The sequence below is a fragment of the Bufo gargarizans genome, chromosome 2 (assembly GCF_014858855.1).
Source record: "Bufo gargarizans isolate SCDJY-AF-19 chromosome 2, ASM1485885v1, whole genome shotgun sequence".
Lineage (NCBI taxonomy): Eukaryota > Metazoa > Chordata > Amphibia > Anura > Bufonidae > Bufo > Bufo gargarizans.
Window position 1 is genome coordinate 461,253,075 of NC_058081.1, and position 24,956 is coordinate 461,278,030.

The 24,956-nt window shown below is 44.6% G+C and overlaps 1 protein-coding gene across 1 annotated transcript; it reads right to left on the minus strand.

Moving 5' to 3' along the window:
• Positions 1 to 9,166: 9,166 nt before the first annotated feature.
• Positions 9,167 to 24,663, minus strand: CCNG1 (cyclin G1). Its single transcript, XM_044281051.1, has 7 exons — positions 24,470 to 24,663; positions 21,302 to 21,565; positions 20,508 to 20,761; positions 14,739 to 14,817; positions 14,370 to 14,468; positions 13,997 to 14,200; positions 9,167 to 10,546 (listed from the first exon to the last, which is right to left on the minus strand). Exons 2-6 carry the CDS (start codon positions 21,563 to 21,565, stop codon positions 14,009 to 14,011), a joined length of 888 nt encoding a protein of 295 aa, XP_044136986.1. The 5' UTR covers positions 24,470 to 24,663; the 3' UTR covers positions 9,167 to 10,546; positions 13,997 to 14,008.
• Positions 24,664 to 24,956: the final 293 nt, after the last annotated feature.

Sequence of the window (24,956 nt, forward strand, 5' to 3'; positions counted from 1 at the left end):
GCTGCACAGAGGGAAGCTGAGGCTGCACAGAGGGAAGCTGAGGCTGCACAGAGGGAAGCTGAGGCTGCAAAGAAGAGAGCAGAAAGAGAAGTCTTAGAAAAGCAATCTGAGCACGCCAAAGACATGGCAAGATTAAGAGTCTTAGAGCAGGCTGTAAGTGACAATGAAAGAAGTGTCAGTAGCCATCACTCTGTTATATCTTATGCATCAGTGTCATCACAGACCTCATCAAAACTCCATCACTATATCATAGCAGCCAAAGAACTCAACCAAGGTGTTGTCTCTACATCCATTACACCTTCTCAAGTGGCATAAACGGGTACGAATAGGAATGACGTACCACACTATCGCACTAACCAATCCACTATTATGTGGCTACAAACCAAAACACCTTTGGACCGTACACCAGCTCCAATGTTAAACGCCTCAGCACCATCTTATGTTCCTAAGTCACTCAACGTCAATGTACCAGCTACTGCAACTAACTTTGTTCCGCCTGCAATTGTATACCCGAAGTCTGAAAACACAGACATGTCGCAGTTTGCCAAGTACATCCTTCGCAGAGAACTCACTAGGATGGGCCTTACCATGTTAGATATCACTGTTGCAGATGAATTGGATCTACTCATCAGGTGGCTAGGTCCTCAGTCAGCTGAACGTATCAAGAGACTTAAAACCGTTTACATTTCCAATCCTGCTGCAGGTCTCGACGCTGCTTGGGACAGACTTGATAATAGCTTTGGCAGCTCTGAGGCCATTGAAGATGCCTTACACAAAAGGTTGCAAGGCTTCCCAAGGATGACAGCTAAAGACAATCTAAAGTTCCAAGAACTTAGTGATCTTCTACTAGAGCTTCAACTAGCTAAGGCTGACACCCACCTACCCAGTTTTAGTTATCTTGACACCCCTCGTGGCATCAACCCTATTGTCCTTAAGCTACCATATGGCATCCAAGAAAAATGGGTTAGTCAAGGATCTACTTAAAAGAAAAGGTATGGAGTAGCCTTTCCTCCCTTTTCCTACTTCTGTACCTTCATAAAGGAAATTGCGGACTCTAAGAATTACCCAAGTTTCTTCTACGGTGACTGTAACCCTCTTAGTCCACCTTCTCCAGGACTTGCAAACACGCGCATAACGCACAGAGACCGCAGGGGTCCAGTGTCAGTGAAAAGGACTGATGTTCGACCTGCACCTGCTACGGTTCTTCCGGAGACTGGACAAAACAAGAAACTTGAAGATCCGAATCGCCAATGTCCCATACATATCAAGCCACACCCACTTAAGAAGTGCATCGGCTTCAGAAAGAAACCTCTACAGGAATGCAAGGAACTTTTAAAGGAATTTGGAGTTTGTTTCAGATGCTGTGCTTCCACAGAACACCTGGCAAAAGACTGTAAGGCCATCATTAAGTGCATAGAATGTGGTAGTGACAACCACGTTCAAGCCCTTCATCTGTACCAACACAGCACTACTCCATCCACTGACATCCCCCCCAGGGCAAAGCTTGGCGTGGAGCACGCTGAACAAACAGCAACCTCCACCCCAGTGTTCTCAACATGTACTGAAGTCTGTGGGGAAGGACTTTGTGGGAAATCCTGCGCTAAGATATGCTTGGTTCGCGTATACGCAAAGGGCAAACCTGAAAGGGCCGTAAGACTGTATACCATTCTCGATGACCAGAGTAACCGATCTCTCGCAAGTACAAGGTTCTTTGATCTCTTAGGCATAACAGGAAGTGCTCTACCTTATACTCTAGGTACTTGTGCAGGGATTACAGAAGTCTGGGGTAGAAGAGCCAGTGACCTTGTAGTTACTCCTCTCAACGGCAACTTGGAAATACCCTTGCCTACTATCATTCAGTGCAATCAGATCCCAGCTAACAAGGATAAGATTCCCACTCCTGAAGCTGCCTTGCACCATACTCACTTGAAAGACATAGCTGATCAAATACCAGCCTTTGATGAGAATGATGATATCCTGTTGCTATTTGGGAGAGACATCCTAAGGGTGCACAAGGTGTGCCATCAAATCAACGGCCCACATGATGCACCTTAAGCCCAGCGTCTGGATCTAGGCTGGGTCATTATTGGCAACGTCTGTCATAGCAACGCCAGGAAACCTCTCTTGGTTTCTTCCTTTAAAACTCAGGTCCTGCCCAATGGACGCCCTACTTGCTTTCCAAGACAACAACATCACTATAGTGTGAAAGAAAGACTGTGTGTCAAAGGTTTTTCAAGTATTCCAAATAATGGACAACAAGCAGATTCACGGTTCATCTCTTTAGAGCGCAACCTGAACCGGAAACCGGAGATGAAGAAACATTTTGTCGACTTTATGCAGAAGGTGCTTGAGAGAGATCATGCTGAACCTGCACCCCTTCTTATACAAGGAGAAGAATGCTGGTACCTACCGTGTTTTGGTGTCTATCATTCTCGTAAGCCTGACCAGATTAGAGTGGTCTTTGACTCAAGTGCTCGCTATGAAGGCGTTTCTCTCAATGACAATCTTCTCTCTGGACCCAATCTGAACAACAACCTCTTGGGAGTCCTACTCCGCTTTAGACAAGAGCCAATTGCCATTATGGCCAACATTCAACAAATGTTTCATTGTTATAACTTCCTCAGGTTCCGATGGTATTGTAACAATGATGTCAACAAACGAGGTCATAGATTATCGGATGAAAGTTCACATGTTCGGCAATAGCCCTTCCCCATCAGTTGCCATTTATGGACTGAGAAAAACTGGCCAAGAAGGCGAACAGGAGTTTGGGACGGATGCACGTCAGTTTGTGGAAAGGAACTTCTACGTGGATGACTGTCCCTACCTACGGAAGAAGTGGCCATTGACCTTCTCACCAGAACCCAGAACATGCTCGCCACTGCCAACCTCAGACTACACAAAGTCATCATCCAATGTGTCCAACATGAAGTATATTCACAAGAGATCTACAACTTGTCAAAAGGACTCAACCTATCCAAGGATAGCCCTCTATACCAGTTGAATCCTATAATTGATCAGAATAAACTACTTTGCGTTGGCGGTCGCATTGCAAGGTCTACTGCGATTAGCGAGGAGCGGAATCCTCTCATCGTTCCAGGCCGTCACCACGTTACTGCTCTTATAGTCAGACATTACCATGAGCAAGTTCAACACCAAGGCCGGCACTTCACCGAAGGCGCAATCAGGTCTGCTGGTTTCTGGATAATCGGGATGAAAAGATGTATATCCTTCATACTCCATAAATGTGTCAAGTGCCAAAGACTAAGGGGAAATAATCTAAATCAACAAATGGCAGAGCTACCAACAGACAGATTGAGTACCGAACCACCCTTTACCAATGTCGGTATTGACGCTTTCGGCCCCTGGACCATAGTTACACGTAAGACCCGTGGCAGAGTCGTTAATAATAAACGTTGGGCCGTACTGTTCACTTGTTTGAGTATTCGTGCTGTGCACATTGAAGTTATAGAAACTATGGACTCTTCTTGCTTCATTAATGCCTTCAGAAGATTTATTTCCATACGTGGACCTGTTAAGTTAATTAGATCCGACTGCAGAACAAACTTTACAGGAGCAGAGAAAATGGAGAACTTCTTAAATACCAACAAGTGTAAGTGGGAATTCAACCCGCCTCACTCTTCTCACATGGGAGGTTCTTGGGAACGCATGATCGGAGGTTCGAGAAAAATCCTGGACTCTATGCTGCTGGATCACAAATCTCAGCTTACTCATGAAGTCTTGGTCACCTTCCTTGACGAAGTGTCTGCCATAATCAATGCTAGACCTTTGGTTCCTGTTTCCACGGACTCCAGTGTTGTCTCCAGTATTGCTAACCCCATCTACCCTTCTAACTCAAAAGATCAGAATAGCTAGTATTCCTCCTCAGGACTTTGATTTTACCAATGTTTACAAACACCAATGGAAACGAGTTCAACATTTTGCTAATGCATTTTGGAGCCGTTGGAAGATGGAATACCTTTGCAACCTTAAAAGTCGCAGAAAATGGCAAGTAAGCAAACCCAACCTGCAAGTTGGAGACATTGTTCTCTTCAAGGATAAGGACGTTCATCGTAATAATTGGCCTATGGTTCTTATCACAAAGACTATTCCAAGTAACAATGGCAAGGTATGGAAAGCAGAAGTCAAGGTAATGAAAGAAGGTTCTGCTAGACACTACTTGAGACCCATAAACGAGCTAGTACTGCTTCTGCCTAAACAGAAAGATGAATGCCTCACACCAGGTTGATACAAAGGGAGGTAAGAAGGACTGGTGCTGTTGCTGCCTTCCCCCTCTGAAGACAGTCCTTCAAGGCAACCTTTTAAAGGAAGGTGTTCAAGTAGAAAAACATCTATATTCATGGACTTCAACAAGGTTAATATTGGTTATAAATGTTATTAGAAATTTCGACGGGGAGTATCATGTCACACATTCATAGTTTGCCTTTTCATTATATGTGTCCCTTCTCTCTTCCCCTAGCTTCTGCTCTCTCTCTTGTCTCCTCCCCTATTCTTCATTCTGGCTTCACCCCTCATCTCAGCTACTTGCTCTGTTAGCTGCTCACAGCATGATTTTTTGACCTATCCATTTGTTCATCGGTGTATGATCTGCACAGTTTGGAATAAACTTCTTCACGATCTACAAGGTGTCGTTTGGATCGAGTCACTGTCAGCCGATTCACCTAAGATTCATGGTTACCAAGATTCATTGGGAAAACTTTCAAAGTGTCCCCAAGTGCAGTCACAAAAACCATCAAGCGCTACATAGAAACTGGTTCCACCCCAGGAAAGGAAGACCAAGAGTCACCTCTGCTGCGGAGGATAAGTTCATCCGAGTCACCAGCCTCAGAAATCGCAGGTTAACAGCAGCTCAGATTAGAGAGAAGGTCAATGCCACACAGAGTTCTAGCAGCAGACACATCTCTAGAACAACTGTTAAGAGCAGACTGTGTGAATCAAGTCTTCATGGTAGAACATCTGCTAGGAAACCACTGCTAAGGACAGGCAATAAGCAGAAGAGACTTGTTTGGGCTAAAGAACACAAGGAATGGACATTAGACCAGTGGAAATCTGTGCTTTGGTCTGATGAGTCTAAATTTGAGATCTTTGGTTCCAAACACCGTGACGGATGGACTCTACGTGCCTGGTTCCCACCGTGAAGCATGGAGGAGGAGGTGTGGGGGTCCTTTGCTGGTGACACTGTTGGGGATTTATTCAAAATTGAAGGCATACTGAACCAGCATGGCTACCACAGCATCTTGCAGCGGCATGCTATTCCATCCGGTTTGTGTTTAGTTGGACCATCATTTATTTTTCAACAGGACAATGACCCCAAACACACCTCCAGGCTGTGTAAGGGCTATTTGACCATGAAGGATAGTGATGGGGTGCTGCGCCAGATGACCTGGCCTCCACAGTTACCGGACCTGAACCCAATCAAGATGGTTTGGGGTGAGCTGGACCGCAGAGTGAAGGCAAAAGGGCCAACAAGTGCTAAGCATCTCTGGGAACTCCTTCACATTTCAGGTGACTACCTCTTGAAGCTCATCAAGAGAATGCCAAGAGTGTGCAAAGCAGTAATCAAAGCAAAAGGTGGCTACTTTGAAGAACCTAGAATATGACATATTTTCAGTTGTTTCACACTTTTTTGTTATGTATATAATTCCACATGTGTTAATTCATAGTTTTGATGCCTTCAGTGTGAATCTACAATTTTTATGGTCATGAAAATAAAGAAAACTCTTTGAATGAGAAGGTGTGTCCAAACTTTTGGTCTGTACTGTGTGTGTGTGTATTGTTGGGGGATAAGCTCGGGATCGCCTTTGCTGGGGTCAAAGGACACTTGTCTGTTTCACACAATTCCAACCAGCCACCAAGGTAGAAGTTTTAAGCTGGCCTGGAGCCAGGGTTATTGAGCAGGTTGCACAAATAAAATAAAACAACAAAAGAAAAAAGTCTTGCCTGTCCGGCACTTACTAAACATTAGAGGTTCCTATCTGTCCGCTGGTGGGCTTCTCCCAGCCAGCTCACAAAACAAGGCATCAGCAACCTAGTACTCACGGTTTGCTCACTCACACAGACATGCTTTCTGTGTCCCCAGGCAGAGAGAGACTGACTGACCTCCTGCTCTGTTATATCCCCACCCTCAGTACTGCTTCATTAATTACCTCACAGGTGAGATTCTTTCACCTGCTACTTACATAGGAGAGGAATCTAGGGGAAATATACCTCCCTTCCACTACCAATCCAGCATTGGTATCACAAAATATATATATATTTACACACGTGTGTATGTGTATACATTGCACTGCATGTGCGCCGACAGCGTGTCCACTGTCTGCAGACATGAACCCCCATTCATTTAAATGGGGTCTGCAATCTGCATCCAACAGTACTTTTTTGCAGTGCGGAGGCATGGACGGAAAACTCATGGATGCACTCCATAGGTTTCCGATCTGTGCTTTTATTCCAGACCACACCGTATCTTTCGAATTTCAGACCCATCACTTGATACGGTGCGCAGGGTCGGCGCTTCCATAGAGGCAAGGGGGGCAATTGCCCCTGGGCCCCCTGCGCCGGCCCGCAACTAACTATAGGCAGGACAGTCACATGGAGATGAGCGCTTCCATTGTGGAAACGCTCATCTCCAGTCATCTGTATCGCCGTCCTCAGGACAGCGATACAGATGGCTGTGCAGCAGGGCAGGGGTGGGAGTGGTGTGTCCCTTCCCCTTCCTCTGATAGGCTGCCATCCTAGTGCCTGCAGCCTATCAGAGGCCAGCGAAGGTGGCGCAATGATGTCATCATGCCGCCTGAGCCGTACAGCGTGGGACACAGGCCAGAAGAGGCCTGCATCACATCGCTGCCAAGGAGGTAAGTTTAAGTGTGTTGTTTTTTTTTTTTTTTTGGTACAATACTGGTGGCTACTGGCACATGATGGGGGGGCCTATGGCTACTGGCACATGATAGAGGGGGGGCTCTGGCTACTGGCACATGATAGAGGGGGGGCTCTGGCTACTGGCACATGATAGAGGGGGGGCTCTGGCTACTGGCACATGATAGAGGGGGGGCTCTGGCTACTGGCACATGATGGGGGGCTCGTTACTGACACATGATTGGGGGGCATCCATGAGGGCACATTTTACTGGCACATTATTGGACATATATGGGGGCACTTATTACTAGCACATTATTGGGGGCACTTATTACTGGCACATTGGGGGCACATTATTGGTGGGCACAAAGAACGGTTATTTTATATGGGGGCTCTGTATAGAGGCATTTTATACTGGGACACATTATGGTGGGTACTATGGGGAAGGGGGGAGAGGACTACTATGGGGTCATCTGTGGGGGCACTGAGAAGGGGTATTTTATACTTAAAAATTATGGGGGACACTGAGGGCATCTACTGGGGCATTTTATACTGGTACATTATGGGGGCACTAGGAGGGAGGGGGAGAGGAGCACTCTGGGGGCATTTACTGGGGTCACTATTTAGGGGTATTTTATACTGGCACATTATGAGGGCACTATGGGGACATTAGCTCAACTGGGGCATTAAGGGGGGATTTTTTGCACATTATAAGGAGAATTATTTCTACTAGGGGGGGGGGGCATTATGGTGGGCTTTAATGACCCACTAGTAGCAACACCAGCCTCTCCCTGCTCTGCTATCCCTCTGCCCCTTCTCCAAATCCTTATTATGAAATCTCTCTCATTAGGATAAAACACAACATCAGCTCCGCCGAGCCCCTGGCCAAGGTGTGGAAGTGGCGTCCGAAATCCCCAAGGGTCAAGCCAAGTAACTAAGTTTTCATGGGAAAACTGTTTGTTATACACATATAGCATACACTGTGCCACACTATATACAGTTTCTTCTGTAAAAGTCATCAAGCGTCATGGGTGGTGGGCCCTTATTGTTTTTTGCCCCAGGGCCCCATTTCACCTAGAACCGGCCCTTACGGTGCGCACACGGCTGATGCCTGTATATTGTAGACCCCCTGTTCGCTGGCCACAATACAGGCAGGCTATGGTCATGTGCATGAGGCCTAAAGCCATACCTCTTTCCAGTATCCGGCAGGACTGTCCCGGATTTCAGTGGCGGTCCTGGTACGGGGAGGTATGTCGGAAATGGATCAGTTTTGCCCTAATGCATTCTGAATGGAAAAGTATCCACTCAGAATCCATCAGTTTGCCTCCGATCAGTCACCATTCCGCTTTGGAGGCGGACACCAAAACGCTGTCCGCCTGACGAAACTGAGCCAAACGGATCAGTCCTGGCACACAATGCAAGTCAATGGGGACAGATCCGTTTTCTCTGGAACAATAGAAAACGGATCCGTCCCCCATTCACTTTCAATGGTGTTCAAGATGGATCCGTTATGGTTATAGAAGACCTAATACAAATGGATTCGTTTATGACGGATGCATGCGGTTATATTATGGTAACAGAACCGTTTTTGCAGATCCATGACGGATCTGCAAAAAACACAAGTGTGAAAGTAGCCTTGGGCATGTAGTGTCCCTCTTCCTTCTATTCTAAAGTTGGGCGGTATGCTAAAGCACTGATGAAATGACACCTAATGTGCTGTTGTCCCTATGGCATCACAAGTAGGCAGAGATGTCATGTGACTGCTCCCCTGGAGATGCTTTGCTGTGATGCATGCTGGGATTTTTACTTTCACTTTGCAGCTGCTCCACCCACACAACCCCTCATTAATGGGAGCATGCTATGCCGAATGCAGTAGAAAAATGATATATATACAGTATATCTCTCATTATACAAATTCCTCTTGGCTTTAGTTATTATCTGGGGCACTTTATTGTTTTTTATACTTATGGTGGCCAACCCCTTTAACCAGACAGACAACTTAAAGGCTCAGGAACTTTTGCAGGCGTTATAGATTAATTCGCTGACCAGCGTGACTGAGCCTAGATTCTAAATTTTCGGAAATTGTGACTTTGGGGTTCCATAAGCTGTAAGCCATAATCATCCAAATTATAACAAATAAAGGCTTGAAATATCTTGCTTTGCATGTAATGAGTCTATCTCATATGTTTGTTTCACCTTTTATATTGCATTACTGAAATAAATTAACTTTGCACGATATTCAAATTTTTCACATTTCACCTATACATACAGTACATATAAAATAAGAAAAGCCAGATCTGTTTCTTTCCAATAAATTTATTGAAAGGTACATTTCTTACTACATTGTACAGGTGCAAGGCCTTGTAACAGTGTGGCATTGGCCCTCTAGAATATCCCAACATGTAGGCTGCTCCTGCAGTGATGGACAGCTATTGTCTAGATCAGGAATGCTCAACTTGCAGCCCTCCAGCTGTAGCAAAACTACAGCTCCCAGCATTCCCCAATAGCTGTACTGTCCAGGCATGCTGGAGGTGTAGTTTTACAACAGCTGGAGGGGCACAGCTTGGGCATCCTTGGTCTACATTGCAGTAGATGTTCATTGGAGATACCAGACATTTCACACGCTGTCCATCAGCTGCTACACGAACACGTCATACAACCTCTTTATACTGGACTATAAATAATGGCAACATTCTTCCAGTATATGGAACGTGAAATGCAGAGCAATCTGATATAATGGAGGCTGTACTTGTGCCCATGCTCTTCATTGGTGCATAGACTGAAAGTGACTTCAGTAGATTTGACTTAGTTCTTCTCCCAGTCTTAGTATTTAGTTTCAGAAAGTTTTCTAGCATGGTTCTCATCTCCCTCCTGGAGAATAGATGCTCATGCACCATTAGTAACCTAACCGCATTTCAGTTTATAGGAGGGAACCTAAAATGTGGTCTAACAGACACAGAGGGTGACTAGAAGAATATCTGCCAACATCAGAAGGTTAAATTAATTTTGTTTTCCAATAACTTAAATGCTAGACAGATGGTGGCCGTAAACAGTGCAGAACAGACGACTACCGCGGCAATCGGCATAGGCAGTTTGGGTCATCTATGAGAGTTATGTATTGCTTGACATCGAGAACTAACAAACATTGAAACTCCTCATGGCACCATCTTAAAATATAAAACTAGTAAAGTGCATCTTTTTTTCTGAGCAAATACACAGCACATTAGCTTGGCATTTTGTGGATGTGCATTCTTGGTGCCTGTCAATGGCTGACTTTCTGAGGAGTCCATCAGTAAAGGAGAGAATCTTTCAAATAATTAAATAAAATACTTCATTAGCCCTTTCGTATAACATTCCCTCATAAAACTGATCTTGCCGCTTGGAGTGAACATACAGCAGTCACCGTCACAGGCTTATAGGATCTCACTCAGCATCACATTGCCACCAGCACTCCTACTGAAAAGTGCTCCTGGCCAAAAAGCTCTAGGTTCTGTGCAGATTTCTCCGAGTACTGAAAACCTTGCCACCACTTTTTGTGCCTGTTTTTCAGCTTTGAAATGTCAGAACTTAAAAGCTAGCTGCCATATTATCTGTAGGCTTCACAGTTTGTGCATTCCAAACACGCTTCATTGTCCATAGAAAATAAAGTCACACACATTTCCTGTCCTTCTTGAGACTGCAGAAAAAAAAAAAAAAAAAATTAGTTATAAAACATACTGAAAAGAACAGTCAATGAAATAGCCTAAAACAAGACACTTATGACCTTTCCCTTTTATCCCCAGCGATTTCAGTTTTTTGCGTTTGTTTTTCACTCCCTACCTTCCTAGAGCTAAACTTTTTTTTTTCCATTTACATAGCTGTGTGAAGGAAGCTAAAAAAAAAAAATAATTCCAAATGGAGTGGAAAAAAACTAAACGCAATACCGCCACAGTTTTTATGCGTTTCGTTTTTTACAGCATTCACTATGCGGTAAAACTGACTCGCGTTTCATTCTCCGGGTCAGTACGATTACTGCAATACCACACTTGTATAGTTTGTCTTGTGTTTTAAGACTGAAAAAATAAAAGCCTCTTTGGAAAAATTTCATTTTCTCTTGTCATATCTACAGAAATGTGTAAGGCTCATTTTTTGAGGGATGAGCTGTAGTTTTTGCCAATACAATGTGTGTATATATCTGATCACTTTTTATTCCATTTTTTTGAGAAGCAAAGTGATGAGGGGAAAAAAAATAAAAAATTGGCCATTTTTATTTTCGTATGCAATAATTTTTCTATTTTAATAGTGCAGGTATTTTTGCATGCGACAATGCCCATGATGATGTTTTCATTTGTTTATTTTGATTTTGGGGAAAGGAGGGGGTCATTAGAATTTTTAGATTTGTTAAATATTTTTCAAAAACATTTTTAGGTTCTCAAGTGGACCCCATCTTGCAATAATCAGATTGCAGTTTACATAGAATAATGCAATCCTGTACAGAAATGGGTATATTACAGTTCAGTGCTGCCACAAACTGTAATATACAGGTAATGAGCCTGGAAGTCTAGTATAGGCTCATTATGCACATAGAACGCTTTCCCCAGTCTATGCTGGCGGAACGCATTCCTGCCCCGCTGCACGCTTCCAGGTTTTAGCCCTCTTTGGCCATGGCATCTGAAGGGTTAAAGGGAGTCTGTCACCTCCATATGGCCATATACAGTGCTTCCATTGCCCTATAGCACACCTATACATGAATGTTATGGTACCTTTGTCTTTACACCTGCAGAAGCTGGAAAAACGAACTTTGATTGATATGCAAATGAGCACTCGCAAGTGCCCAAGGACGGCGTTCACTGTGTTGGTGCCCAGGCTGCCCTGCCTTTTTTCATTGATCCCCAGTCCTAGCCTCTGCATATGCCCGGCCTCGCCGGGCCGGAGCATGCGCACTGCAGTGCCCACAATGCTTTAACTACTGCACATGCGCTGGAAAACGCCACATTGCCGCTGGTTTTGTGCCGTTTGCCGGAGCATGCACAGTAGTTAAAGCGATGCTGTGCCAACAATGGGCATCGCAGTGGGCATGCTCCGGCCTGGCGAGGCAGTGCACAGTCGCGGGATCTCGGCCGGACCGTAGGATGACGCAAGGGAATAGGAGGGCGGGCATATGCAGAGGCTGGGGAACAATGAAAAAAAGGCAGGGCAGCCTGGGCACCAACACAGTGAACACCGCCCCTGGGCACTTGCGAGTGCTCATTTGCATATCAAAGTTCGTTTTTCCAGCTTCTGGAACATTCATTTATAGGTGTGCTATAGGGCAATGTAAGCACTGTATATGGCCATATGGAGGTGACAGACTCCCTTTTAAATGCCCTCCCTCAGCAATACTGCCGATTGCGGACATTAGTCTGCTTGCTCCGCTGCGGGGCGGGCACCATTTTTATAGACCCAGCATTCGCCGTACATGTACGGCGGATGTCAGGAAGGGGTTAAGGCCCTATGCATAGCCTTATACATTGCTAGACACATCGCAAGATCAGCTAACCACAGGGCACTATTACACAGCGTTATTGGCTGTGGGTAGCACTATCACAGATTGCCAGGCCACACAGACTTGCTACATAAAACAAGTCCAGGTGCCACCAGCAATTGGTGGTATATTGCAAGGTTTACCTTTCATCCAACACCCTTAGACCTCCTGAACACAACTGTATTTTATATTCGTGTCCAATGCACTTTTTTGTGGATTGCACCCCTCATTCATTTCTAAAGGTCCCCAAAAAACAGTACAGAGATGTCAGTGTGCTATCTGCAAGTTACACAATATGTCAGTTTCATGTCCTTATTACAAATAAGAATAGTAGTGAGGGTGAGAAATTCATATTGTACACATAAGGTCAGTATTTTGCAGATCCATGGTTTGCAGACTGCAATACAGACAGTCATTTGCATTAGACCTTAGGATGGTCAGTAATCCAAGCTCTGATGTTGGCTAATCGGCTATATTTGTGCTGAACACCACATTTAGTGGATCTTCAAGACTAGGAACCTCTTGATAGACTGATTACAAGGTTTTAAGCAAAAAATAAAATAAAAATCTTGTCACCAGTGATCTGGTTCAAGTGCAGAGCTCCCTTGTACTCAGCTTCAGCACGTCACTGCGGCTGGTCAATCATTGGCATCCGCAGTGATGTGTGCAGGCACTGCAGGTGACTACTGCCATAGTTGAGCATCAGCTGTGACATGTACATCACACTTCCAGTCCAGCGGGGACCAGAAGATTAGGAGAACGGACTTCAGCACTGGAGATCCTACTGCCTGGATATATCAAAAGGGTTTCTCGGTTTGGAGAACATGTTTGAGCAGAGTTGGTCATCTAGAGATGTGACTCCTTATTGTCATGCTTCTCTCATAGGAGTCCTTTCAGGTTCTCCATAAGGGTCAAATGACAAAGCCCTAACACCATAGAAAAAGCTTTACTCTGGGAAATCACTTTTGGTTCCAAGATTGGTTTTTCAGGGAATCTTTAGTGTAAGCATTTGCGCCCATTAACTTTGATAATCTATTGTGCAGATGCCACCCATCAAAAGATAGTGACTGCTTAATGAGATTACTCATTAAACCCTTTAATAGGGCAGAATAAGTAATACCATTTTTGCTTTGAGGCTGGCACCAAAAGGTTTAATAATATTAGAATTAACAAAACAAAGTTATATGTAAAATTGCACTTAAAAGCGGTTGTCAGGTCAATTAAAGATGGTTCAGAATGGTATAAAATATTGATACCTCACCACTCCCGTTTTGACACATCGACCTCCTGGAGGTCACTACTTTTTAGCTCCCCTTTTCAATCAGGAAAGGACTACTGGCTGAGACAGGTAATTGGCTGATCATTTTCTGGAAGTGTCAGATCGGGGGTAGCTGGTGGATCGGAAAGGCAAGTATGGCTTATTTTATACTGTCCTGAGCAGCCAGGATTTGTGGCCATAATATGGAATGTAAAACTGGGCATGTGTATCACATTACATGGGTCTTGTACTACTTACTAGCAGAATGGTAAGGAAATGTACATAGTGAGGTGATGCCAAGGGGACTACATTTACAGCCTATAACCTGTTCCTTTATCATGTTTAAGTCATAGATGATCAATTACCTTCATTAGGCGTTAGGAGCCAGATTCTGGAATTGTGGGAAGATGTGCTATTCGGTAGTAACTGTGCTTCAGCTGTCTTGCTGTACGGCCAGATACAATCCACTTGAGCTTTTGAACATTTGGCTTTGAACATTTGCTTGAAGAATATTCTGCCAGGCACTTTGATACCAATTCCTTCCAGAAGATGAGGTCTCTGATGGTGATCTGGAGAAAGTCAAGGGTAATTGTGATCACTACATGATGGGCTATTCTTCTGCAGTTTCCCATAGTCCATTATGTAAGGTATATCTAAAGCACAATCTGTTATGTCAGTATACAGTATTGCAACACAAAACATACAAAAATGGGTTGGATAAATGGACTGAAATCTTACCTTGGAATGCTTTTGTAGACTTTCTATTGCATCTGCCAATTCAAACAGCTTCTGCTCCTGCATCTCAATCGCCAATACAGACAATGCCAACATTGAGGGCTAACAAGAGAAAGAAGAAAAGCTGTAAACCATAAAAACATTACACAGATGAAAGCATATATCTGTCAGTCCCGAGAGTAGCAGGGCAGATTCAAGCTCCTCCTCATAGTCATGCCGTGAGGAGGAACAGGGGGCTAGGAGAGGCTCAACGTTTCACATATACTGTGTATAAGCGATAAATGACCATTGTGGGAAAACCCTTTTTAAATGAGACTTGATAACTTTTTCAATATTAGGGGATCACTTGCCCAGTTCTCTTCCATGACTTACCTTTGCTTTAGAGAATCCAAGCCTGCAGTGACAGGCCTTGAGACTGGTTTCAAGACGTTCCAAAGTAAAATGTTTTTGCCTAGGAGGGGGGAAAAAATTAAATACCTGTAAGCAAATTAAACTATTTTTTTTTTACTTTTGATGATTTATAAAGGAGTATAAAAATCTCTTCATTCCATTACAAATGTCTCTGTACACTACCTGGCTAACAATGAGTATGGTGGTATCTCTAGTCCAGTGATAGCTAACCTCAAGCACTCCAGCTGTGGTGAAACTACGACTCCCAGTATGCTCCATTCATTTCTATGGAGTTCTGAAAACATCTAAGGAAGTGTGCATTTTTTGGGAGTTTGTTAGGTAAACCATCATGGCTCTAGTCCAGGGATGGCCAATCTGAGGCTCTCCAGTTGTTGCAAAACTACAGCTCCAGACTGCCTACAGCTAGCCTCCTACAGCAGGGCATGGTGGGAGCTGTAGTTTTACAACAGCTGGAGAGCCGCAGGTTGGCCATGCCTGCTCTAGTCTCTCCCAACAGTAGATGTGATTATGAAAGAAGGGTTTCCACCTGTAGATCCTTTTGTTTTCAGGCGAGATAAGCCACCACCGGAGGTGCCTGGCATCAGCTTACTCCCCTATTCCCATTTAGAAGACCTTAATGCTCTGTTGGGTGGAATGTGCATGTTGGGGGAGAGAAGTGGCTTTCAGACAAAAGCCATTTAACGTGTATGGTCAGCTTAATACCAGTGTTGCTTAGTTCCCACTGCATATTGTAGCTTAGTTCCGCAGTTTAAAGAGGACCTGTAACCTGCATCCCCATGTAAAAATCCACAATCCTAGAGACCTGAAATTCAAGATTCCCATCAACCATAATCGGAGGAGGAGGCAAAGGCGAGGGTACAATGGGTTGAACATAAGGTTTCAATAAGGACTTATGAAAAACATTATGGATCTTCCAAGTCTGAGGAAGATCAAGACGGTAGGCAACAGGATTGATGACAGACAGGATTTTGTAAGGCCCAATAAACCTAGGACCCAACTTCCAGGAGGGAACCTTCAATTTGATATTCTTGGTAGACAACCACACCAGATCACCAACATTCAGGTCCGGACCAAGCACACGTCTCTTATCTGCCACACGCTTATATCTCTCACTCATGCTCTTTAGATTATCCTGAATCTTTTGCCAAATAGATGACAAAGACGAGGAGAATCTGTCCTCATCAGGTAAACCAGAAGACCCCTCTCCCGAGAAAGTCCCAAACTGCGGATGAAACCCATATGCACCAAAAAATGGTGACTTATCAGAGGACTCCTGACGACGGTTATTTAAAGCAAACTCAGCAAGGGACAAAAAAGAACACCAATCCTCTTGATTCTCCGCCACAAAACAGCGCAGATATGTCTCCAGGTTCTGATTGACGCGCTCTGTCTGGCCATTCGACTGCGGGTGGAAAGCAGAAGAGATTGACAACCGAACCCCCAAGCGAGAACAGAAAGCCTTCCAGAATCTGGAAACAAACTGCGTGTCCCTATCAGAGACTGTCTGAAGGAATACCGTGCAATTTGACAATGTGATCAATAAATGCCTGCGCCAGCGTCTTAGCATTGGGCAAACCAGGAAAAGGGATGAAATGCACCATTTTGCTAAAACGGTCCACCACCACCAGAATCACAGTCTTCCCTGAGGAACGAGGCAGGTCCGTTATGAAGTCCATGGACAGATGTGTCCAAGGACGGGAAGGAATGGGTAAGGGAAGGAGAGGACCTAATGGCCGTGAATGAGGGACTTTGGCACGAGCGCAAGTCTCGCAGGCTGCCACAAAACCCTCAACCGACTTACGAAGCGCAGGCCACCAGAATCTCTGAGCGATGAGATCCAGTGTGGCTCTTGCCCCCGGGTGCCCAGCAAGAACCGTATTGTGGTGTTCCTTAAAAATCTTGTGTCTTAAAGCGAGAGGCACAAACAACCTCCCAGGAGGACAAAGATCAGGAGCCTCTGACTGGGCTGCCTGCACCTCTGCCTCCAATTCAGAAAAAAGAGCAGAGACCACCACACCTTCAGCCAAAATGGGACCCGGGTCTTCAAAATTCCCGCCTCCCGGAAAACAACGTGACAGGGCATCTGCCTTCACATTCTTAACTCCAGGGCGGAACGTGACAACAAAATTAAACCTAGAAAAGAACAAAGACCATCTGGCCTGTCTCGGGTTCAGACGCTTGGCTGACTCCAAGTAGGCCAGATTTTTATGGTCAGTAAATATTGTAATAGGGTGTCTGGCTCCCTCTAGCCAATGGTGCCATTCCTCAAAAGCCAACTTGATGGCCAACAATTCCCTATCTCCCACATCGTAATTTCTCTCTGCGGAGGAGAGTTTTTTCGAGAAAAAGGCACACGGTCGCCATTTGGCAGGAGAGGAACCCTGAGACAAGACTGCCCCCACACCCACCTCAGAAGCATCAACCTCAACTATGAAGGGTAAAGAAATATCAGGTTGCACCAAGATGGGAGCGGAAGCAAAACTCTCCTTGATATTAGAAAAAGCCTTACGCGCCTCTACTGACCAAGAAGAACAATCTACCCCCTTTCTGGTCATATCAGTGAGAGGTTTAACAATAGAGGAATAATTCAAAATAAACTTCCTGTAATAATTGGCAAAGCCCAAAAAACGCATCAGCGCCTTCTGATTCTCAGGAATCTCCCACTCAAGCACAGCGCGGACCTTCTCGGGGGTCCATGCGAAAACCAGAAGCGGAGAGAAGAAACCCCAGAAATTGAATTTCTGGAACCGCAAACACGTTCATGTTCCTTATGAGTTTTGAAATCAGGAGAAAAAAATCAAAATGTCATCCAAATACACTAATACAAATTTTCCCATCAAATCATAAAAAATGCTGTTCACGAAATGCTGAAAACGGCTGGGGCATTCATCAAACCAAAAGGCATAACCAAATTCTCAAAATGGCCCTCAGGGGTATTGAAGGCCGTCTTCCATTCGTCTCCTTCTCTGACCCTGACCAGGTTGTATGCCCCTCTTAGATCTAATTTGGAAAATACTTTAGCCCCAACAACCTGGTTAAACAGGTCCGGGATTAGAGGAAGCGGATAAGGGTCACGAATAGTGATACTGTTCAGCTCCCTGAAATCCAGACAAGGTCTTAAAGAACCATCTTTTTTCTTAACAAAGGAAAAACCAGCGGCAACAGGTGACTTTGAGGGTCGTATGTGTCCTTTTCTCAGACTCTCAGAGATAGAAGCACGCATAGCGATCCTCTCAGGTTGGGAAAGATTGTATAAACGAGATTTAGGCAGTTTGGCGCCTGGGATGAGATTAATAGGGCAATCGTACTCCCTGTGCGGGGGCAAATCCTGAACTCCACTCTCAGAGATGACATCCGAAAATTCAGAGAGAAAAGATGGTACAGTCTTAGTAGCAACCTCAGAAACAGATGTCGTGAGGCAATTCTCTCTGCAAAAGTCACTCCTACCATTTATTTGCCTTGCTTGCCAATCAATGGTGGGGTTATGTTTAGTGAGCCAGGGTAGCCCCAACACTAGAGGAGTAGGCAAACCGCTAAGGACGAAACATGACACATCCTCAACATGAGCATCACTCACAATTAAATGGATATTGTGAACTATGCCCTTTAATGATTTCTGAGAAAGTGGAGCGGAATCAATAGCAAAAACAGGAATATCCTTTCCCAAAGTGCGCACCTGGAAACCATGAGTTATTGCAAATTGATTATCAATGAGATTGACAGCTGCTCCACTATCCACAAAAATCTCTCAAAAAATGTTCTTGCTCTCTAGCGCCACCCTAGCCGGCAGGACAAAACGGGAACTACAAGCAAACGGAAAACCTTCAATTTCCGCCTCAACCCTGCCAATAGTAACAGACGGAACATTTTTAAAAGATTTTTTCCTGTTTGTTTCTTTATTACTCCCAGAAAACTGCCTGAATCTCCCAGAGGGACAAACATTTGCCAAATGATTTATACCTCCACAACAAAAACAAACCCTCCCATGCGAGCTGAATCTTCTATTGTCAGAAGCAATCAACCCCAGCTGCATGGGCTCCTGCTCAGCAGTGGCTGACAGCGACCGAGACCCCTGCGCACAGAATGAGACCGCTGCACTGTCCTTGGACTGAGTATGACAGGAAGGGGACATCTCTCCTCTCTCTCTAAGACGCCTGTGAATACGAACGGCCTGAGACATAGCAGAGTCCAAAGAAATAGGCCTCTCATGAAAGGCAAATGCATCTTTCAATCCCTCTGAAAGACCATGGCAAAATTGACTTCGGAGTGCAGCATCATTCCAACCAGTATCAGCTGCCCATCTCCGAAATTCTGAGCAGTATATTTCTGCGGATTGTTTACCCTGGCATAATAGACGTTGTCTAGACTCAGCCAGAGCAATACGATCCGGATCATCATATATCTGACCCAGGGCTAAAAAGAATTCATCCACTGAACGGAGAGGCCGTGCCCCCTCCGGCAGCGAAAAGGCCCAAGACTGAGCGTTACCCCTGAGCAGCGATATAATGATCCCCACCTTCTGTTCCTCATCACCAGAGGAATGGGGAAGAAGGCGAAAATGGAGTTTGCAAGCCTCTCTAAAACGCACAAAATTCTCACTACCCCCGGAGAACATATCCGGGACCGAGATCTTAGGCTCAGAACAAACTCCATGAACGCAAGCTGAACCGGTCACTTGAAACGGAGAAAAAGTCTTACGGAGATCAACTACCTCCAATGAAAGACCCTGGAAGCCTTCAGCCAAAAGTGAAACCGGATCCATGCTTGAGACGGTTTTGGCGGCTTATAATGTCACGGACGGTGTACAGGAAACAAGACAAAGCAACATGCATATATGACTCACTGGATCCAAAGCTAAGGAACCAAAAGGGAGACCCCTGCACAAGACCTGAGACTTTCCCTGGCTGCTCAGCCTATGCAAAGATCCCAGAGGTGGATGGTTGCATATCCACGTACCTCGACTATATAACCCCTGAACACCCTACAATAGTGAGGGGACACGACCACCGGCTCCCTACACCAGACACGGAGGGAGTCAGGGTCACCTGGGATCCAGCAAACAGAAGATAACAGATAAATGTTCAGCACTTAACTTTGTAGCAGACTGGAAAACAAGATCAGCATGCACACACACTCCAGGAAGTAGTATAAGCCGCCCAGTAATGCATTATGGGGAGGAATTTAAAGGGAAGCAATCAGTCCAACTACATGACAGCTGAGAGAGGTTAACGAGATGAGGAACTGAACATCACAACAAAGAAACTCAAGGAGGAGGTTCTGAAAGGCTTCTGTCAGCGCTTCTCAGCTGTCTGGTTGTGACACAGAATCATTACTACTAGTGTGATGCAAGTGGTTACTGAAACAGGCATGTCAGGGGAGGCTAAAAGTCCTTTTTAAGACCAGATGTATGAAAATCTGCTGGTCTGGATGGGGAGAAATGTCAAATATCAGGCCAGAAGGGTTTCATCATCATCAGGTAGAAGTGAGGGGGTCTGCTGACAGATCTCATTTCAGAAAATGGTTACAAGATATTGTTTTTTTCATCATACTGATATTTCAGGAATATCTGACTGCTCATTATCTACAGCAGCATTACCCATTCTGCTGTCTCCCAGCATGCACTGCACTATCGGAGCTCCGCTGCGTGGAAGCCGTCTATAGACAGGCTGGAACTCAGGATCAGCATACGACAAGTATTTACATTTTAGAAGCAATTAAAAGCATTTTTACCTTTCACTGGATAAGTTCTCAACAACAAGTGAGTGGTAAAGTTTTAGGAGGTGATATGCCGTTGTAGTTCTCACTTTCCAGCCCAACTTTTCCAGAATGATCTTCTCCATCCGCATCATGTCAAACACAGTGAACTTGTACTGACTTATTCTGATCAGGTCAGTGGCCAGGGGCACATTTCTTTCTTCTTCTGTGGTTTTTACAGCCAAGTAGAAACAGGTTAGGCCGACACAGCCCAAATATTTTGGTTGTACCTGAAATTAGAGTAACAAAAAGATGAAATTTAAGCACGTGCAACAAAAAAATAAAATAAGGGTGCAGCTTTTTTTCCCAGCCGATTCTTAGCACATTTGCCGGAATGTGGCTGTATCTCTGCCGGTCTACATTAGAGTTAATAGGGCCAGATGAAGACGTACAACCTCCTGGCAGTGCCAGAATGCAAAGAGACCCGGCAGGCTGTTCCCTGCAAGATCGCTAGCACCTAGTATGTGTGGGACTCATTTGAAAGACTTTTCCCTGAGACAATACAAAGAGCAACTTCCACCCAGACTGACATTGGGCAGCCATGTATTTAAGGACGTAACTTTGCTTTAGGTTCCCCAGTGAAAACAGCTGAACACGTGGCCTTCCTATAAACCGGGCTGATCCGATTCATTTTGACAGCTTTTAGTGATAAATCCTGTATACAATCATTTTGACAATCGCTGCTCTCATTACAGAAATTATTTGGGTATTTAGTCTGTACCCACCCTACATCAGTGTTTCTATTACGGTTACAATAACTGGTCACCTACCTTCATTTTGGCTAAAAATCGGTCCAAGACGTTCACAGATAATGAGAATGTTTCTGTACTGAAACCAAAGAACTGAGTTAAGCTAAGCAAATCTTTCACTTCAAAGTCACGAAGTCTGGTCGTCATCCGGAGGCCATTGTCGTGAGCAGTTTCAATCAGCCGCAAACCACAAGCTTTTGGCTGACATTTCACCTCCTGCTCCAAGAGTGAGTTCAACTGGTAAAGAAGGTCCTGAGCTTCTGATGTTACAAGTGTGTCAATCATCTGAAATGTAAGAGAAGATAGGTCACACCCAGCCATGATCTGTATGTATAGTGACATCGCTGAATTTGTTTTGTGGAAGGAGATTAATGTATAGATCATGCGTGTACAATGAGTGCTCCGCTCAGTCATAGGAAGAAGAGCAGTAAACTATTAGCCCCTTGTCCTATTAGTTATGAGGACAACATTCTCCCCACTCATTTCCATAACACAAGATTAAGCATATGTGTGAGGATTAGGCCTTATGCACACAACCACAAGTGTCTTGTGATCCGCAAAGCACAGCTACCACCCATGTGTATGCCGCCATTTTATATTCATCTCCTGTAGAAATGCCCTATGCTTCTTCGCAAAACCGACAAATAGGAATGGACATATGGATAGCACACATTTTTTGTGACCCCAATGAAATTAATGGGTTCAGACAGCAGATATGGTTGTGTGATGAGGCCTTAAAGGGGTATTACAATTGTGACACGTTATTCCCTATTCACAGGATAGGGGGATAACTATTAGATCAGTGAGGATCCTACCACTGGGAGAACAGACACCATACCTCCTGGTGCCCCCTGAAATGAACAGAGTGGCATGTTGGGCATGGGCACTGGAACTATATTCATCTCTGGGAATTATGGAAATAGCTGAGCATTGTACTCTGCTGTCTCAGGATCCCCTGTATAGATTAAAGGAGCGGTGGTGCACATGCCCAACCAGCTGCTCTTCATTTCTGGGGGCCCTAAAGGGTTAGAGGTGTCAGTTCTCGATTGGTGGGGGGGGGGGGGTCCAGCAATAGGACCCCCCACCTATCTCAGTTATCCCCTATACCACTGATAGAGGATAGCTTGTCACAACTGGGATACCCCTTTAAGGCCTTTTTACATGGGGAGACAATAGGGAACATGTTTGTATAAACACTTGGTTTGGCAGATTGATGGTCCATCTAAACACCCCCAATCAGCTGACACACTTGTTTCAGACTTTTGTATTTATGCATAAATAGTTTTGGCAGCAGATGTCCCCAGATAAACAGGGACGTGCTACCAATAATATGTACCATAAGGGGACCAAATCATAGTAACGATCAGTTGCCTCCATACAATTTGCATCGGCTGGAGAGCACCCGACAGAGTAGGGAGGTCCCGCCCGCCCTCCCTTGTATGGTTTTGATTATTTTGTGTTTGGATGGTCATGTTGTATTTCCTTTTTTCAAGGTTCCTGGTTGGTGTGGAATTCGGAAGTCACAGCTGGCGGCAATGTAGAGAACAGGAGCATGATGGGAGCAGATTTGGCGCACGTTCCCTCTGGAGTTTAAAATTGCCTTCATAATGTGAGCTGTGGCCGATAATCACCCAGTAAAAGAGAATTTTAAAGTTGAACGGTGTCCGCGTCCTTTGTCCTAAGATAAGTTAATAAAGGGGGTGGGCCTGAAGGTATGTCTTATCCTAACCCCCGTTTTCTTGAATACCAACAGTCCTGTGTAAAACGTCTTTTAAATGAGCACTGATAATATATCGCTGGGAAAGCTGGGTTACAGCAAATATGGCTGCCATTACAGAACCTACAGTATGACTTAGGCTGCGTTCACATCACTTTTGTTCTACGTTTTTAGTATACACAATTACGCTAAACTGGTGCCTTAAATGGATATTATACAGTAGTATCTTTCACCATAGGGTTCCATTATAAAAAAAAAACTAAAAACTTTAGGGAATGTGTTATCTGAAAATGTCCTATTTAAGCTAGAAAATAGATTGTATATAATCCTGCAATTTTCACTTTAGAAAAGTGTCAAGAAGCTCAAATCACAAATTATGGCATGCACCATAATTTAACACTCCCATAAACACTTTACTAATATCCCCCAATGACTTATTGCTACTGAGAAGTTACCTGTACAGAAAAGAAAATTACCTATCATTAGGCCTAAATGTCAGGATTATATATAAAAAAAAAATTAAATATAGATTACTTCACTTTTCCATCCTGTGGAGTTTAGTATACTTTTGAAACCCCCCCTTCCCCCAACGTTTAATTGTGGGACAAGAACATGGCAGCCCCTAAATGCCAGCTAGTCCTGGTTAGAACAGTATCCGAGGCATGCAAGATCAGTGATGTCTGCTTGAAAAGATCTTTGCAGGTTAGAAATGTGGCTGCACTGCGGGATTCACCTTTTTTCTTTTCAGGTGCCACCAGTCTAGCAGAGCAGCTGGCTGTGCCAACAGGCCTCGCATTTCCAGGTACTGGCTCAGTGGCCTTCAAGTGTCACAGCCAGGCCTATTGAGAAGCAGCAAACCATGAAGAGCAGCTGCTGCTGACACTGCTATTGTAAGCCACCAGCCCAGCCCCCCCTTCTCCATATTCCAGCCCCCTCCCCGCAGAATGAAGTCTGTGCTCTGACACTACTGCCACTCCCATCAGGCCTGTAGACTATAGAGCAAAGGATGATGAGGTCACTGCAGAGCCTCCCCCTAAGCAGCTGGGAACAGCCCTCTCCCCAGCTACAGAGGACAAGCCTAGACTTGTCCTGCCTATAGAACGTGTTACATAGAGTGGGCCTTTCATTCATTGCATTATACCATGTACTTCTAGGTAAAAAGGACTACTTTCTGTGATTATTACCCCAACCGTACAAGAGCTTACAGTCTAAAGACCGCTAGCATATGTCCGTTTAGTATAGATAACCAGACTAGGAGCAGTTCAGCAACACTAATTACTTATTTCAGATTACACATATTTCCATGTCCTCAAACTTGGCAAATCAATTCATAAATGTTAATAGCAAAGTGACAAAGCAACTCAGAAATTGTCAAAACTTGGATGAACTCGCATGCATTCGTTATGTACATTACAGCATAAGCACAGCAAATTTAAATCCGCCATCTAAGTGCATTAAACTATACGACTTACCTTTTAAGAGGTGTGGGAGGTCGGTGTCTTAAGTTACAGAAGTTGCTTTTACTTTCTTGACTTGGCAAATGCTGATTGTTCTCTCAAAGTACCATAAAAATACTTAGTTTGTGCATAGAAAAGGGCATTACGTGAATCTTCCCCCACCCCAAAAATGACTTCCCCCTTCAAGTACTTCTTTACTCAGCTGACTGAAGTGGAATCCCATGCAGGCCTTTTATATAGCCAGGCACAAAGCCAACCCTCTCCTGTCTATTGGCCAGCCATGCAGCAGTGGGTGCAGCACTCCACCTACTGGTGACTTTAGTCACTTTCCACAGCTAAGGTGTTGGGTGTTGCAGATATTTTTAGGACTATTATACCATTCATCGGGAGTTGCAGAAATCCACGTGCATGCTGCTGAAACATCCTCGTTCAGACACCGGGTGTGAATACTTATGAGTGTCCCCAGTGGGAATACTGATCTAAGCTGACATGCAAGTCTTTG